The 18136-nt window shown below is 45.3% G+C and overlaps 2 protein-coding genes across 2 annotated transcripts; both read left to right on the top strand.

Annotated features, from left to right (window-relative positions):
* Positions 1–2379: 2379 nt before the first annotated feature.
* On the top strand, positions 2380–3219 carry LOC130474420 (olfactory receptor 2T33-like). The gene has a single exon (XM_056846026.1). The coding sequence runs from the start codon at positions 2380–2382 to the stop codon at positions 3217–3219; it is 840 nt and encodes a 279-aa protein (XP_056702004.1).
* Positions 3220–14919: 11700 nt separating this feature from the next.
* Positions 14920–15792, top strand: LOC130474412 (olfactory receptor 2Z1-like). The gene is given in 1 exon segment (XM_056846013.1): positions 14920–15792. A coding segment is annotated over 1 exon segment (873 nt).
* The last annotated feature ends 2344 nt before the right edge of the window (positions 15793–18136 follow it).

The following is an 18136-nucleotide window of genomic DNA, read 5'->3' as shown; positions in this document are numbered from 1 at the left end:
CTTGAATTCCCTTCTCCTTAAGTATTTTTGACCATGGGATTCTACCCATCATAAGTTTAAGTTTGTTAAAATTTGCTCTCCTAAAGTCCAACCTATATGTCTGATCACGTACAGTTTTTCCTTTCCCCAAGATTGTAAATTCCAAGATTACATGGTCACTACTCCCCAGAGTGCCTACTACTTTAACCTCATCAACCAGTTCTTCCCTGTTGGTGAGAATGAAATCTAAGATAGCAGATCCCCTTGTTTCCCTGTCCACTTTCTGAAATAGGAAGTTGTCAGCAAGACAAGTCAGGAATTTATTGGATCTTGCAACTTGACAGCACTTTCCATCAGGATACTTTCCCTGTTGGTTCTCTAGAGGAGCCAGAACTACATGTTATAGCTGCCCTGAGGCAACCTCAGAAACCCCAAATCCTTTCCTCATTGCCCCTGAAACATTTAGAAAGGAAAAGAAAGCATGATGTGACATCTGGTCCACTGGAAACCAAAAGTAACAGGATGTGCAAAATTCAAAGTTTTATTGGCGAGGAGTAATGCTTTGTGTTCTCAAACGTAGAACATAATTGAAACCAAAAAGATGTTATACTCAATGATATAAGCATAACACAAAACAAAAAACCCGAATGCAAACTCTGCAGGGTAGCAATTTCCCACTTCTGACATGGCTCCTTAATTAAAGTCTTGGGGCTAAATTCCCCAAAGGTGGTGGAGGTTCAGAACTTCTTCTGTAGCTAAGCAGAATCCCCACCCCAACTTGAGGGCATGATATCATCTATGGGTTAGCATTTCCTTATCTACTTTCCTTTAAATCCTCTCTTGAACTCCTGTTTTGCTTGCAAAGTTATCTTGTTATGTGCTAATGATACAATATTTTGAAGGCTCTTTAATGCAGAAGTTGGGACATCTGGGTTGGCTTGAAAACAAATATGTTGACACTATGTTTTTTTGGGAGGGAAACAAACTGAAGGTGCATAATGAAGAGATGTGTAGAAACCCATGCTTGCCCTTTAATATGCCTTGTTTATTTGAATGCTTTACTGTGTGGCAATGTAAATGTCTCTGAGATGGGAAAAAATGGTTCTTTGATATGGAGGACGTTCCTGCTCATTTGTTTCCAGCTGTGAGATTTCATCGTCACACTTATGAAAAGCAAAACTTTGTTGTTCTTCTTTGTTGGGATTAAAGCCTATCTTTGATGCTCAGCGGTGTGGAGCAGAAATTTGTATGAATGTAACATTTTGTTTCAAGCTGATTCTAATCCATGCCCTGGCTTAAATATGGGCAGGGAAATAGAAACGGGCTACCTTCTAAAGAGCAAAAGGAAAAGGAGGTGCCTTCTCTCCATTTCATGAGGTAAGTCAAGCTGAGAGGTACAGATTGGTCCTTTCTGCAAGTTTCTCTTTGGTTACTCAATGAGGCAAACTGGTAAAACGGGGGAGCTTGGCTCATTTGAACTGTTTCATCTTAAACATGGCAACCCCCCCATGACACCTCTTTGACTATGCGTGTGTGTAAAGTGTCATCAAGTCGCAGCCGACTTATGGCGACCCCTTTTTTGGGGGTTTTCATGGCAAGAGACTAACAGAGGTGGTTTGCCAGTGCCGTCCTCTGCATAGCAACCCTGGTATTCCTTGGTGGTCTCCCATCCAAATACTAACCGGGGCTGACCCTGCTTAGCTTCCGAGATCTGTCGAGATCGGGCTATACCATGCTGCCCTCCCTCCTCTTTGCTTATAGCCAGTACTTTAAAATGGCATGCATGCACAAAACCTTTAGTTCACAACTAGTCCCCCTAGTTTTGTATATGTGGGGGCATGCTGTCAATTTATGTTTCTGTGGTTTTTATTGTAATGTTTTGCCATTTGTTAGCCCCTGTGAGCCTTTGGAGGAAGGAAGGGCATTTAAACGAATAAAGGTGCCGCGTGCTACTTGAAAAGCAGCAATCACATGAAGCACCTCTTGGGAAGGGGAAGCCTGAAGGCTGAATAGGATCCCTGAGTGCTCCTCTTCCCTGCCAAATCACTATTTGATGGTATTTTAGTGTTTAAGAAGAGCTTCCGTGCGCGCAGTTCAACTCATTCATATTTGATTGGATTGCATTAATACAATTGAAAAAATATTGGGAGAAGAAGAGCAAATGTTCTTCTAAGCATATTACATTTTGTAACACACTTTGTTAAATAAAAACAAGATAGGATATAAAACTAACTGTTGTCACAGTGTGACTTTAGTCCTCATTATCTCCTCATCTCTTTAGATGAAATATAGACAAACGAAAGGAAAATGCGAGAAGAGAATACTTCATGGACAGAATTTGTTCTCGTTGGTCTCCAGCAGCAAAAATCGCCCACCATCTTTCTTGGTGTGAGTCTCTTCATGTTCTTTCTTGCTCTGCTTGGAAACAGCCTCCTTCTGCTTCTCATTAAAAATGACTCTGGTCTGCAGACCCCAATGTACTTTTTCCTCAGCCAGTTAGCCTTCATGGACCTCTGTCAGGTTTTATCAGTTGTTCCTCAAATGACAGTGGATTTTGTTACCCAGAAGTATACGATTTCACTCTATGGATGTGTCATCCAGATTTTTGTCACATTGGTCCTAGGAGGAGCAGAATGCTTCACCCTGGCTACCATGTCATATGACAGGTATGTGGCCATCTGTAGGCCTTTGCTATACCCAGTCCTCATGAGGAGAAAAATCTGCTACACCTTGTCAGTGGGTGTCTGGCTTTGGTCTTCTGTACAAGCTTTGTGCTGTTCCATTTATGTCCTGCCTCTTCCCTACTGCAAGTCCAATGTGATTAATCATATTGCTTGCGAGTATACGGCCCTCATGCAGCTTTCCTGCTCTGACACCTCAGCATTTGAAAAGGCAACCTACCTTGGAGATTTCCTGGCATTTCTCCTCCCCATTTCAGTCATCCTTGCTTCCTATGTAGCCATTCTTCTGCAAGTCCTGAGGCCTCGCTCCTCTGAGAGAAGCTACAAGGCCTTGGGCACCTGCTTGTCTCATTTGTGTGTGGTGGGGCTCTTCTATGGAGCATCCATGTTGACGTACATGACGCCCGTATCCTCCTATTCAGCACAAAGGGCCATGATTAACTCAGTGTTCACTACCCTGTTCCCTGCCATGATGAACCCTTTCATATACAGTCTGAGGAACCGGGATGTGTTAGCAGCCCTGAGAAAACGTTTTGCAAAATATGGATTGCAGAAATGATTTGACAGAATTAGGAATCAACAAGCCCTCCTTTAGGAACCTAGGGGATTATGCTAAGATGAGTGCAACTGAAAATAAACTATGATATGATTACAGAAGCAAAATTTGTCTGATTGTATTTTAATTCTAAAATGCGATTTTTCACCAATGATAAAGTTGTTGAATAGGAAGGGGCCTTACAGGCCATCTCCTCCAACCTTTTGCTCAATACAGGAAATCAAAATCTAGAGCATCCTGACCTGGACATATGCCTGTCTAGCCTCTGCTTGAAGACCTCTATTGAGACCCTCCCCCAGTTTATTGGTTCCACTGTCAAGCTGCTATTTATGCTGGAAAGTTTCTCCTAATGTTCAGCTGAAATCCACCCTCATGGAACTTAAACTCTGTAGTCTTGCCCTCTGGAGAAGCAAAGAACAAGTCTTTGGTCTCTTCCCTATGGCAGCCCTTCAGGTACAGGAAGAGTTCTGTTTTGTCCCCCCCCCCTCAGTTTTCTCATCTTCATGTTCAATATACCTAATTCCTTCAACTGCCAGACTGTTGCAATTTGTCTACAACCAACAACGAAAAAATGTATTCAAATGTCACCTTATATAACATTGTTTAGGAACATTATAATATAATACTATCATGGCTTGGTCTTTAGCAAGCCATGATACACCACCACCACACAGAGCTAGGGTATATGTTTCTTCAAATCCGCGGGAACCCCAATGTTTGCTGAACAATATTAGAAGTTTAAAAAATAAAATTGTGGCATTAAATAGAATGTTGACCATAGGTCTCATAATCAAATGAATGACCAATTTTGCCAAGAAACTAGGACAATAGTTCCAACTGAACAAAACCACTGAATTGGTCTTTTTGATAAGAAAGGTTATATTCGATTTGACTTTCCAATGTGGACAATGTGCATAAAGTTCCAGCAGAATTCTGCAGGTGTCCTCCTCACCTTGATCTCTGAAACTCGGAAAGGGGGAAAAAAGCCAAAGGCTTTGCTTTTGCATCTGGCGGGCAGGCAGGGAAGGAGAGATCAGGAGGAATACAAGCAGTGGCCCATAAGATGAAAAAGAGACCAGTGTTAACAAATATCCTTGGAACTAATTCTGCTCAACACAGCTGCTGAATCAAGATCTGAGATCTCACAGGCATGTTTTTTTCTACTTTAAAGTAGAAAAAGTTGTGAGTTGAGAAAAAAAGGCCAGAGTCCATCCATGCATGTGTAAAGCAAGGTCTTTGTGTGTATCTCTTTCTCATCCTAGCCAGATCACTTGAGTGTAGGTGTGGTGCGAAACCCTTAGTTCGTTGTGCATGGTTCTCTGCCCGCTTCACTTACCAAAAAGCAACCCAGAGAGATCTGGAGAAACACTCTTACACAGCATACAGAACAGATAAAGTAAATCATGCAGCTTTATTATACTTACAAGGAAATATAAAGCAAAGAGAAAAAGCAATACTTAACTGAATATATATATATGACAGAATATAACAAAACTTACACACATGCAAGACAAACAATTACAGAGGCCCCTGGGTCGCTTCCAGAGAGAGAGATGGCATCAACTGGGAAGCCTGATCTCTTTCCCTAGAATGACAAAATACCAGGATTTTGGGAGGCTTTTTTATAGTTTAAACAGTGGGAGAAAGAGTTTTACAACAGCCCTCCTTTCAAGCTCTCTCGGAGATGGAATTGCCATATTTTTGCTTTGAAGCTTTCTGTTCCCAGAATGTTATTTTCAACAGAGTCTCTGACAATTTGTTTGTTTGTGACAAGTTTCCCCAATTTAGCAGGATAGATTGCTGCCGGACAAAATGTCCGTTCTCTCCTTAAACAATTACAAGCATCCTGGTGTGTTTTCTTTTGGGTAAACTAGCTCCTAGCCTGCAATTTCCTTTAAGATCAGAGGCCCTAATTGGAAACTGGGGTCAGCTAAAAAGTCAGGTCTTCGTGTGGCTATAGGTTATAATATTAAGATATAAGTGTGGTTATTTTTAACCCAAACTCATTTAATATAAACTAATATATTTAATAAGAACTAATGTTCAGTACAAAAAAAATTCTCGCTACAGCAGGGTGTTCACCCTCCTGTACCTATTTGAGATGAGCCCTGCTTATGCCTGCAATAGCAGACTTCCACTTCTGTTGGTGTATACATGAAAGTGTGAAAACGTCTCAGTAACTAAAATATTGTCGAAGGCTTTCACAGTCAGAGTTCATTGGTTCTTGTAGGTTATCCGGGCTGTGTAACCGTGGTCTTGGTATTTTCTTTCCTGCCGTTTCACCAGCAGCTGTGGCAGGCATCTTCAGAGGAGTAACACTGAAGGACAGTGTCACTGTCCTTCAGTGTTACTCCTCCGAAGATGCCTGCCACAGCTGCTGGCGAAACATCAGGAAAGAAAATACCAAGACCACGGTTACACAACCCGGATAACCTACAAGAACCAACGTCTCAGTAACTGATGAGAAGAATTTCAATGCCAGTCATTGTGAGGGTCTGTATGCCTGTCCCCTCTTGCCTTGTATGTTTTCCCCCTCCTCCCTGGACTCGTAAAAGCAGTCCAGGCCTCTTGCCTTTCCTTGGTTCAGGCGCGGCGTCTGACAGGGCCCAGGTTGGAATGTCTCTCCTCTCTTCCCACGTCCCTCCCTTTCTCTCTCTGACTCCCTTCCATCGGCTGTGGCCTTGGAGGGTAGATAGTACTAACAAGCTCCTTGAGTTCTTTGATGTTTTGTACCATGCACAGTTATCACTTCCCATAACATACGCTTGACGTCTGCTTCCCTGTAGGGGTTATAATTCTGTCTTTGTGAAACTGTATTCACTTGCAACTTTACCAGTGTAAGGCCTGTACTACCTGAAGCTTCCAATAAAGATCCTTGTTTCTGCATGACAGTCTGAGCAAGTGATTTTATGGAGTTTGCACAGGGAGGTTGGGAACCCTCACATTAAGTTGCAAGTCCTTGCCTTGTTGTCCTGCTCCTGTACCGTTCTTGGACAGCTATAGCAGGCAACGGGGATAACGACGACAAGAAGGACGACGCTGTACCCAAACAGCCCGACCTGGCCCCTTCGGAAGGGAAGTCGACTGGGAAGACGCCCAGTGGAGTTGACTCAGGATCGGATTTGGGTGCAAAGTCCAAGCCCACCCGCTTGGAGACCTGGCTGGAATCCCCCCGGCATTGGTCACTCCCGCAGAGCGACACGCAGTCAAGACGGACTGTAGTTCATGGGTTGGGGTTCGAGGAAGTTCCCGCCCGAAAGGATGCCCTGCTGCTTCACCAGATGGATGAGGAGTGGCAGCGCTGGCAGAAAGAGCGCCAGGAGTTACTGGAATGGATGGATGCCATGAACGCAGTGATGCTGGACATGGCCCAGGCCATGGACGACCTGAAGGTTCAGACCCCACCCGTGGCTCCGGCGGACGGAGGGCAACCAACAGGCCCACCCGTGGTCCCCGCACCTCCCATCCACCCCGCTCCACCGGCCCGCCGAGATCTGAAGGTCACGTGTGACGGGTCGAGTGACCAGCTGACGTTTTTTATGGTGCAAGTGGACATTTTTATGCGTGAACAGGCCTGGACTTTTGCCTCGGAGGAATCCCGGGTCCAATACGTGGCGTCCCTCCTACTGGGTGAAGCGGCCGCCTGGATGGTACAGCAGTATGAGCTCCGCTCCCCGGTCTTGCGAAGTCTCGATGACTTCATGGTCGCCCTCCGACACCGTTTCGAGGACCCGCATTTGGGTGAGCGAGCAAAAACCGCCTTGCAGCAACTGCGCCAAGGGACTAAATCTGTCACGCAGTATGCAAGCGAGTTGCAGTCGCTCTCGAGTCGCATTTTGGACTGGAGCGAAGCTACCAGGGTGCAGTGTTTCCGCGAAGGTTTGAACCCGGAATTGCAACACTGGGCCTTCATGCAAGGTAACCCTCCCGATGTTGAAGGGTGGGTTCGTCACGCCGCTGACATCGAAAACCAAAAGCAACTGCTGCTCCTGTCCCGGCAGCGCACCGGACGGGAGACCAAGACCCGTGGAGACAGGCCCGGCGGTCCGAAGGACTCTCGTCCCCCCTCGGGGGGAGGACCCTCCATGACCGAACGCCGCAAACACTTTGAGAGCGGGGTCTGTCTCGTTTGCGGGGGGAAAGGACACTTTGCTTCTCAATGCCCTTCACGACCCGGACGTCCGGGACCGTCTCATCCAGCAACGACCGAGCCTGAGAAGCCCCCTCCCGAGGGGCAACCTCGCCGCCGGAGCGGCGCACCGAGCCGACGAAGCGCACCCTCGGCCTTGCACGCACGCACCAAGGTCGAAGCCTCGGACTCTGCCGGCCCATCGGGGTCACGGATTACAAATGAAGCCTTTGACTCATCGGAGTCACGGATTACAAATACTGCAGCTGCTTCCTCCAGCGAGGAGGAGGACTGGGACATGCCGGCAAAAAACGCCATCGGTCTGCTGTAAAGGGGGCTCCTCAGCAGACCGCTCCGAACATTGTGCAAGGAGCTCCACTGATGGTAAGCGCTCAGGAGGACAATGTGCCTAAAGGGGGGCCCACGTTAGAATTTACGGCCCTAGTTGACTCGGGTTGTGCCCGCACCCTAATAAGCGAAGAGGCTGCCCAACAATTGCGCGTTAAGCGAAAGCGGCTACCTGAACCCATCCGCTTTTCCCAGATGGATGGCAGTGACTTTAAAAAAGGACCTGTAACTCACCGCACCGCCACGGTCGTCATGGCTATAGGGGAGCATTGGGAACGACTTTATTTTACCATTGCCCCCATCATCGCACCCATTGTGTTAGGGATGAATTGGTTGCTGGGGCACAATCCCTCCATAGACTGGGTTGAGCGGACGCTCACCTTTCCCCGCAACCCGTGTGATCTGCATGATAAAGACCGAGTACTGCACACTCCCGCAGCCGCCCTCGTAGGGGCCCCTTCTGTCGGGATTCCGCTGCCCCAGCTTCCTAACGAGTATTCCCAGTTTGCCGATGTGTTTGACGTGCGGGAATGCAACGAACTGCCCCCCCCACGGGAAACGGACTGTGCTATCGAAATAGTGGGGGATGGCAAATTGTCCAAGGGGAAGGTCTACCCCATGAGTCCAAATGAAAAGGCGGTGCTGCGAGAGTACTTGGACACCAATTTGGCGCGGGGTTTTATCAGCCCGTCTAAGGCTCCATACTCGGCTCCCGCCTTCTTTGTCAAGAAAAAGACGGGCGACTTAAGACTGTGTATTGATTTCCGTAGACTGAATGCTGTCACTCAGTCTAATGCATACCCCCTCCCTCTCATTCCAGACCTTCTCGCACAATTGAAAGAGGGCCGGATCTTCACCAAATTGGATTTGGTGGAGGCTTACCACCGAGTCCGCATACGGGAAGGGGACGAACCTAAGACTGCCTTCTCCAGTTGTTTTGGAATGTTTGAGTATTTAGTGATGCCGTTCGGACTTTCGGGGGCTCCGAGTGTGTTCATGCAATTAATTAATGAAGTGCTTCATGATTTATTGTTCCGCGGGGTGGTGGTTTTCTTGGACGATATTCTCATTTATACGAAAACCATGAAGGAGCACGTACAACTGGTGCGCGAAGTGCTGCAGCGGCTGGCCGAGCACAAACTGTTTGCTAAGGTTTCTAAATGTGATTTCCATCAACCCTCCATCACCTTCCTGGGGTATGTGATTTCCCATCAAGGCTTAGAGATGGATCCCGAGAAAGTTCGGGCAGTTATGGAATGGGACCCCCCCATTACGCGCAGACATTTACAGCAGTTTTTGGGCTTTGCTAACTTTTACCGAAACTTCATCCCTAATTTTGCCCAAGTAGCGCTCCCCCTCACTTCGCTCCTGCGCACGAAAGGGAAAGGGGCAGGAGCCGCCTTGCCCTCGGCTCGATTGCAATGGACTTCGGACTGCCAGCAGGCTTTCGATACGCTCAAGCTGCTTTTCTCGTCCGAACCCGTTCTTGCGCACCCTGATTGTGAAAAACCTTTCGTGGTCCAGGTCGATGCCTCTGACGTCGCCATGGGGGGGGGGCCCTCTTGCAACGGGACGAGACCGGTCAGCTGAGACCTTGTGCCTATTTTTCTAAAAAATTCTCCCAATCCGAAATCAACTGGGCCATTTGGGAGAAGGAAGCCGCTGCTGTTAAACATGCCCTCACCATTTGGAGGCATTTTCTGGAAGGGGCAGAGATCCCTTTTGAGGTTTGCAGCGATCACAAGAACTTAGAGGCTTTAAAAGGGGTAGAAAGCTCACCGCGAAACAGATTCGTTGGGCTCAGTTTTTTGCCAAATTCCGCTTTGTCCTGAAATATGTGCCAGGGAAGGACAATGCGTTAGCGGATGCGCTTTCCAGGCTTCCCCAATACCGCAATGACTTTGACCGGCCGGTGGATTCCCTGTTTACCCCTGAACAGAGAGGGGAAGTCTCAGGACTTGCAGTAACCACCCGGTCTCAGTCCCACTGCCAGGATTTTCCTCCCCTCAAGGGAATCCCGGAGGCTTTTCAACAGCGGCTCCGGGACGCTTCTCTGAGGGAAGCGGATCTGCAGATTCTCCCTGCACATCTCGACCAACAGGGCTCCTTGTGGTTGCAGGGGGGTAAGCTTTATGTCCCCGAAGCGCTCCGAAAAGAGGTGTTGGGGCTGGTTCACGGGGCCAAACTTGCGGGGCATTTTGGGTTTGTAAAGACTTTGCATCTATTGAGGCGTCAATTTTGGTGGCCAGGTATGAGGGCCGATGTGGAATTGTACGTGCGCAGTTGCCCCATCTGCGCCACGGCAAAAAAGCGGATGGGAAAGCCCCCCGGACTCTTAAAGCCTCTGGAGACCCCGACCATGCCCTGGGAAGTGATCGCCATGGATTTTATCACTGATTTGCCCCCTAGTCGGGGAAAAACCGTACTGTGGGTAATAACAGACTTATTCTCTAAACAGGTTCACTTTGTTCCTTGTGCGGGGCTACCCTCGGCCCAGAAATTGGCTAAACTGTTTGTTAATTACGTGGTGAAGCATCATTCGATCCCGAGGAAGGTCCTCTCCGACAGAGGGGCTCAATTCGTAGCCAAATTCTGGAGGGCCTTCCTGAAAGTCATGGGGGTGGAAGAGCAAGGACTCTCTTCAGCCTATCATCCCCAGACCGATGGCCAGACCGTACGTGTCAATGCTGTAGTAGAGTGCTATCTAAGATGCTATGTCAATTACCACCAGGATGATTGGGTAGACCTACTGCCTTTTGCTGAGTATGCCTATAATAATGCCCCCCATTCCTCCACAGGTTTCAGCCCTTTTCATGTGGTTTATGGAAAGGACTTTGGGCCCTTTGGTTCTCCTAACATCACTCCTGAACTTGAAGGGGTACAGGAGGTCCAGGATTGGATTCAAGTAGTGCAGACCACGTGGCCCTGGCTGCAGAAAAACCTGGAAAGGGCCAAGCGCAAATACAAAGACCAGGCCGATAAACATCGGTCTCCAGGGTGGGAACTCAAGGTGGGAGGGCAGGTTTACCTTTCCAAGAAAAACCTACGGTCACTTCGGCCCTGCAAAAAGCTTAGTGACAAATATGTAGGTCCTTTCCCCATCACCCGGGTAATCAATGACGTCACGGTGGAGTTGGAACTTCCCAAGTCTCTTCGAGGGGTGCATCCGGTGTTCCACATCAGCCTACTTAAACCGTATGTCGCTGCCCCTCAGTTCCACCCCCTCCCTAAGTCCGAAGTTCCTACAGTTGTGGGAGGGGAATCGCATCTTGAGGTTTCTAAAGTGTTGGACTCTAAGCTGAGAAAGGGAAAACTGTTCTATTTGATCCGCTGGAAGCACCTGGGCGCCGCCCAGGATGAGTGGGTGGCCGCTCCCCATGTGGCGGCACCCCGCCTGGTTCGAGAGTTTCACTCTGCCTATCCTGACAAGCCTCATCCGCCCGGACTCGGGGGAGGGGGGCCTTAAGGGGGGCAGAATGTGAGGGTCTGTATGCCTGTCCCCTCTTGCCTTGTATGTTTTCCCTCTCCTCCCTGGACTCGTAAAATCAGTCCAGGCCTCTTGCCTTTCCTTGGTTCAGGCGCGGCGTCTGACAGGGCCCAGGTTGGAATGTCTCTCCTCTCTTCCCACGTCCCTCCCTTGCTCTCTCTGACTCCCTTCCATCGGCTGTGGCCTTGGAGGGTAGATAGTACTAACAAGCTCCTTGAGTTCTTTGATGTTTTGTACCATGCACAGTTATCGCTTCCCATAACATACGCTTGACGTCTGCTTCCCTGTAGGGGTTATAATTCTGTCTTTGTGAAACTGTATTCACTTGCAACTTTACCAGTGTAAGGCCTGTACTACCTGAAGCTTCCAATAAAGATCCTTGTTTCTGCATGACAGTCTGAGCAAGTGATTTTATGGAGTTTGCACAGGGAGGTTGGGAACCCTCACAGTCATGAGTTTGGATCCAGCAGGGAGTTTATGGGATTTCTGTGTGTGGAGTGCAACCTACTTGCCTCCCCCTTGCAGCCCCCAGTGCACCCCCAAATACACCCCTAGATGCTGCTGCTATGAACCCCAGCAACAGCATTTCAGGGGTCATTTGGGACTGCAGAGGGAGGTGAGAAAGGTCTGCTACATGGGCTGAAATCCTCCCAAACATGGAAACACTCTGCTGGATCTAAGCCACCAGCAAAAATCCACCCCCAAAAGGGATTTTTCTCAGTAGAGAGGACCTTCCTCCTTTTCCCCCTCCTGCTGCATCTCACAGTGTCCCAGAAATAACAGCAGGTTGGATCCTGTGCAGAGGTGGGCAACTGGATATTACTGACCTAATAAAATACCCAATATTTTCAGTATCAGTATCAGATTGGTCAGCAATATGTGATATCCTGAAATACACCTCCCCAATCCACTTCTGATAATATCAGAATTGGGAAATGCGTTGGGGAGGTAGGAATACCTATGGAGGAGGGATAGAAGGTAGGAGAGAAGAACAATGTCTGCCACTTTGGGTACCCATTTGGGAGAAAGGTGTGGTACGTATAAACAAACAAACAAACACATTGTAACTATACATTTTAAAATATTTAGCCTGGAATTTATATAGTTGAAAAATCAGTCTTATCTCAGTTATCTCTTTTAAAGAGAGTTCTAAAATGGAAACAGGGCTTAGGCTGTGATAATCTCCTACTAAAGACACAAATACATGCAAATAAATAAATTCAGCCTCCCTCTTTTTAGAAAGATCTTGGAGTCTTCAGAAGGGAAATGTGTTCATCTGAAGGATCTTGCTTCTACTGTCAGCCATTTAATTAAAGTCTTGGGACTGTATTCCCTAAAGCATGACCAACTTTACCTTGGATGATACAAACAAAGCTTGGCATTTTTAATCAACAAAAGCTGTCTTTAGAACCAAGATAATGGATCATTGAGTTCAAAGACATTGTCAAAAAAAGCTACAGAAGTGTATTTAAACACCATTACCAAAGAAAGATCTGATTTTAAAGGAGCTGCTACAATGTTGGATTCTCATGTTGTGCAGTTTAGGATTCAGAACAATACAGGTATGGCTTTGCTTCAGGAGTCCGAAACTTGCTCCTGCCTAAACTGGCTTAGATGGGAGTAACTCTTTTTAGGATTACACCGTTAGTTCATTTATTCTAGAAGCAAGAACCATGGCTGAGCAAATATGAATTTTCTCTCTGAGCTTTTACTAGTCACCTTTTTATACCAAGCATTGCTCTAGGAAACATGTTAGTAAAATTAAAATGATTTGGATGATCAAAGCACATTAAAATTAAGCAACATGTGAACTACTCAAAATATCATCTTAAAGTATTAACTATCTCCATATACACTAGAAAGTCAAACACAATGACCAAGGTTTTCTAATCAAGTACAGACTATTTCCCCACTGGTCTGACGCTGAGTTTAGTTGCTGGTTTATAGTGGGCCAATCAGGATGTCACCATGCCTTTTCACCTCATGAAAGGTGAATTTATAAAGTTGTCATTTAGAGAGAACCACCAAATAAAAATTTTCTATGATGGAATAGTTTTCTAAAACTGCAGCAAATCTGCTCTTTGCTCCTTTTGCACAGAACTGAGTACTAAACGTCTCTCACGTGCATCTCAACATATATGGAGCTTTGAAAAGGGAGTGTTTAGAACTGTTGTGGCCCATGGTAAATTTCAGGGCATTCACAGCTGACCCAGTTATTTGAAAGGATAGTCATTTGAGGATTCCCTCCTCAAATCCAAATGAAGTGGGACATCTTTTAAGTGTAGTGATTTCTATATGTATTGAAGCATTCCTTTTTAAAAATTAAATTCAAGGTGGGATAAAAATTATTGTGACATCTAAAAATGCACATTTGAATGAATTGCTTTATTTATTTTAAATAAGCTGATGATCTGGACAACATAAATCACTCTATTACCACTTTCACTGAAGGCAAAATTTTTGCCACAGCCAGTGTTATACCAAAATCAGTACCAGCTAGCAGAAACCCGTGTTATTTGATGCCTTGACTGTTATTAGTACAACATTTGTGAATCACAAGTAAAGTGGTTTATTCAAATGAGTCTGTTTAGAGGACCATGCTGAAGGAATGTAGCTAAATGATGCAGTCTAGTTTTTCTGCGAAGTTTGACTCTATTAGGCACATGGGAAGGGATTTTGCCTTCCCCATGCAGGAGCAGAAGGCAAGTGATTTTTAAACACTATTTATAAGAATGTTGGCTACATATAGATTCTTAATTGTGTGTGTGAGCGTGCCGTCAAGTCACAGCTGACTTATGGCGAACCCATAGATAGGGTTTTCAAGGGAAGAGAAGTTCAGAAGTAGTTTGCCATTGGCTGCCTCTTTGTTTTGATATAAATATCTGTCCTGCTCCCATCACGGAGGAATTCTAACTGAAAAAGAAGGTAGGCCAGACTAATGATATTTTTTTATTGTTCCTTATTTTTCTTAAGTAAAAAGTTAAATACTAAGAACCAAACACAAGTAAAAGATTAAATGAGACAATAATTGAGTAGGTTGGTCCTATCCTTTCAAATAACTGGGTCGGCTGGGAATGCCCTGAAATTTAGCCTGGTCTACAATAATTCTAAACATTCTCTTTTCAAAGCTCCATATATGTTGAGAGGCACATGAGAGGCATATAGTACTCAGTTCTGTGCAAAAGGAGCAAAGAGTAGAACTGCTGTAGTGCTGTAGTTTTAGAAAACTGTTCCATCATAGAAAATTTCCAAGTTTTTCTTTGGCGGTTTCCTCTAAATGTCATCTTGAGTGCAATTTAGCAGCAACCCGAATTCAATTCAGCTTTTTGATAAGAAAAAAAATCTAATCCATTGGATAAAGGCAAGTTAACAGTTTCAATATAGAGAGAGAGAAAGTGGGGGAGAAAAAATTACATTGTTACTTTTTTTCTTTAAAAATAAGTTTTTGAAATCACTGATTATATTTAAACAAAGTAATGCAAAGTATCAGACATATAGGGGTATCTTTGGAATTCTTATGTAAATGCTGTTTGGATCCCATAAAAGCTACAGAATATGACCATTGCTTTTATTTAAAAAAATGTTGAATTAAACAAAAGAATAATGCTAGCATTCATAGAATTCATTTCCTTCCATTTCTGTCCTCTCGTAAGACCCCAGAGAACCAGCTGAAGAGGGATCAGAAAATAACAATTCCACATCATGGACAGAATTTATTCTCATGGGGTTTTTAAGCCAGATGAAGACCCCTGCAGCTATAGTTACCCTGCTGGTTTTTATGTTCCTTATGGTGCTCTCTGAAAACAGCCTCCTTCTCTATCTTATACAAGTGGACTCTGGTCTTCGTTCCCCAATGTATTTTTTTCTGAGTCAATTATCTGTCATGGATATCTGCCAAACTCTTGCCATTGGCCCCAAAATGACAATGGACTTTTTAATAAAGAAGAATGTTATTTCTTTGAATGGATGTTCAGCTCAGATATTTTTCACGCTGCTGATGGGTGAGGCAGAATGCCTCATCCTTGCTGTGATGTCATATGATAGGTATGTGGCTATATGCAAACCCTTGAAATATCCTGTCCTCATGAGAAGGAACGTCCTCATAATTTTAACAGTAGCAGTTTGATTTGGTGCTTTTTTGCATGCGCTGGTGCCCAGTATTTATGTGCTGCCACTGTACTATTGTGGGTCGAATGTGATTCATCATATCTACTGTGACCTCCCATCAATGCTGAAGTTGTCTTGTTCTGATACATCTCACTTTGAAAAGACTTTGATCTTCAGTGGGATTACTTTGCTGGTCATCCCTTCTTCCATCATCTTGGCCTCCTACATGTGCATTCTGGCAACCGTCTTGAGGGTCAACTCAGCCGAAAGGAGTCACAAGGCGCTCAGCACTTGCTTGTCTCATTTGTGTGTGGTGGGACTATTCTATGGGTTAGCCATGTTCAAGTACCTGAGACCCAGATCCTACCAAACACCATTGCAAGATGATATGGTTTCGCTGTTTTGTACCATTGTCACCCCCACGCTGAATCCACTCCTATACAGCCTCAGGAACAGGGATGTGCTAGCGGCACTGAAAAAGCTGTTCACGAAAAAAATTACATAAATAACAACCTAAAAATTTGACATCTACTTTGCCTGTAATACTTTAATTTAAACATGAATATCTCATACTGCAGCACTTCCATTTGCAGCCCACAATGATGGAATTTTCTTTGCCTTGTTACCTGGGACTTCTTTCTTAGACAGATGTCTGCTGCCTGCTCTGACTCGATCATTGGCTAAATTTGCTTTGGCTGCCATTTTAGGAGCTAGTAACATCATGCTTTGGAGAAGATGAGGTCAAGGCTTTCCTGAGGCTATGCTAATGATAGGCCAAAACTTTGGGCAGGAGACCAAGTCACTGACAGGACATCTGCATTCCTACCCATTGTCATGGGGGTTTGCAAAAATGAAAGAAAAAGGGGAATGAAACCCAACCAAGAAAACATTCTAGGTTTGTTTTACCAAGTTGATAATTGCACACATTTTATATGGGAGACATATTCAGCCCAGTATAACAACTTGAGACAATCTTACCAGATGTTTGTTTAATTGGTAATATATTATACAACCTATATACATCCCTGGTCTGATATATATTGTCTGTATATGTATATAAATCTGTAAATATGTGTGTATGTTTTACAAGGGTTTCGATTGACCACTGAGGAAGGCCAACAGGCCGAAACACATCTGGCATGTGGTTATAATATATCAACCATTGTGCTGTTTTAACATTTTTAAATAATGTTTATCTTGACATTCTGCCTTAAATAAATTATATTTTCATTATCTATATATTTTATTTATTCCACCCAACCTTTGGTACCCAGCATGGGGGCTTGCAAAACCAGGCACCCACAGAGATCCAGCAATGTAATTTAGGGTCAGGAATTTGGGGCCAGGAAGCAATTTCCCTCTAGGCCAGATTGGCCAGGGATCCTGGAGGATGTTTTTACATCTTCTGAGCATGGAGTGGTGGTTACTAGAGGTGTGTGGGGAGGTAGCTGTGAATTTCCTGCATTGTGTAGGTAGTTGGACTAGATGACCATGGTGGTCCTTTCCAACTCTATGATTCTGTTATTCTTCCTGAGTACAGAATCAAGATAGGCTTGATTCCTTTTACTGACCTTGCCTGAATGTCTCCTCCCAACTTGACTCAGGCGTGGGTGAAGCCTCCACCCCGCCAGCCCTTTTGTCCACTCTGCCTAGATTCAATCACCTTTAGTGACCTTTCTGGGAAGCCCCCCCCCCCAACTCAATCAAAGACAGGAAACCCACAGCGTCTCATCCTGGATTCACCCTGAATTCCTGGACTTAACAGTTATTTCTTTTATGGTCTATTGTGCTGGCTCTAATAACTACAGCTGTTCTGCCACCAGAAAATGTGTCGAGTGGTGGACTCTAATCTGTAGAACCAGGTTTGATTCCTCACTCCTCCACATGAGTGGCGGACGCTAATCTGGTGAACTGGCTTGGTTTCCCCACTCCTACACACGAAGCCAGCTGAGTGAACCTGGGCCAGTCACAGCTCTCTTAGAGCTCTCTCAGCCCCACCTACCTCACAGGGTGTCTGTTGTGGGGAGAGGAAGGAAAGGTGATTGTAAGCCGGTTTGATTCTCCCTTAAGTGGTAGAGAAAGTTGGCATATAAAAACCAACTTTTCTTCTTCTTCTTCTTCCTTCCTTCTTCTTCTTCTCCTCCTCCATCTCATCTGCTGGCTTAGAGGCTGCCCACTCTGTTTTTCTTTCTCTGGGACCTGGGACATTTTATTGCTACATCAGAGTGTCTCTCACCTTCACTAGCCTCTTTATTATCTATTTCAACAACATTCTCTACTCAGCTCATCAGATTGATAAGTAAACTTCTTATCTGTCCACTCATTTTCTCTTAAAAACTCTCCTTTCCCTTTTTCCAACCCCCCCCCCTTCTCATGGCCATTCCCAGGTGCAGAATTCTCACTCAGCCAGTGGCTGGGTTCTCTTTTACCTTCCCTTTCTCTCCTCTCATGTAACTTCATATGCACGTTGTTTTGAACACAGCAATTGCACTGTTGTTATGCTTGAGTTCCTTTTCAATCCCTGTACCCTTATATTTCCCTCAATAAATTCTAACCCTTGCTTTGGACAAGATCTGGTTGTTTCGTGGTTTCTGGTAGCCTACTAGAGGCACTTTGAGCTTGCTTGCCCACTATCCAGGTAAAGATTCTTAAATCACATGTTCTGCTCCTCCTCATTTTGGTGAATGTGTCAGTTTTCCAAGCTAGCTAGGCTGTGGAAGCAGGAAGAGGTTTTCCCCTGACACAAAGCTGAATTCTCCCACACTGGTTCTGGGCGAGTGTCCCAAACCCAAGACAGCGAGTCCATGTGTGTCAATACATGTGAAAAGGAGCACATGTAAACCCCTGTA

Source organism: Euleptes europaea, chromosome 1 (assembly GCF_029931775.1).
Source record: "Euleptes europaea isolate rEulEur1 chromosome 1, rEulEur1.hap1, whole genome shotgun sequence".
NCBI lineage: Eukaryota > Metazoa > Chordata > Lepidosauria > Squamata > Sphaerodactylidae > Euleptes > Euleptes europaea.
Note: the sequence above shows the minus strand (reverse complement) of the source record. Positions and strands in the feature narration are given on the sequence as shown.

Excerpts from the sequence above, each read along its gene's own strand:
- LOC130474420 (XM_056846026.1), top strand. The coding sequence starts at position 2,380 with ATGTTCTTTCTTGCTCTGCTTGGAAACAGCCTCCTTCTGCTTCTCATT.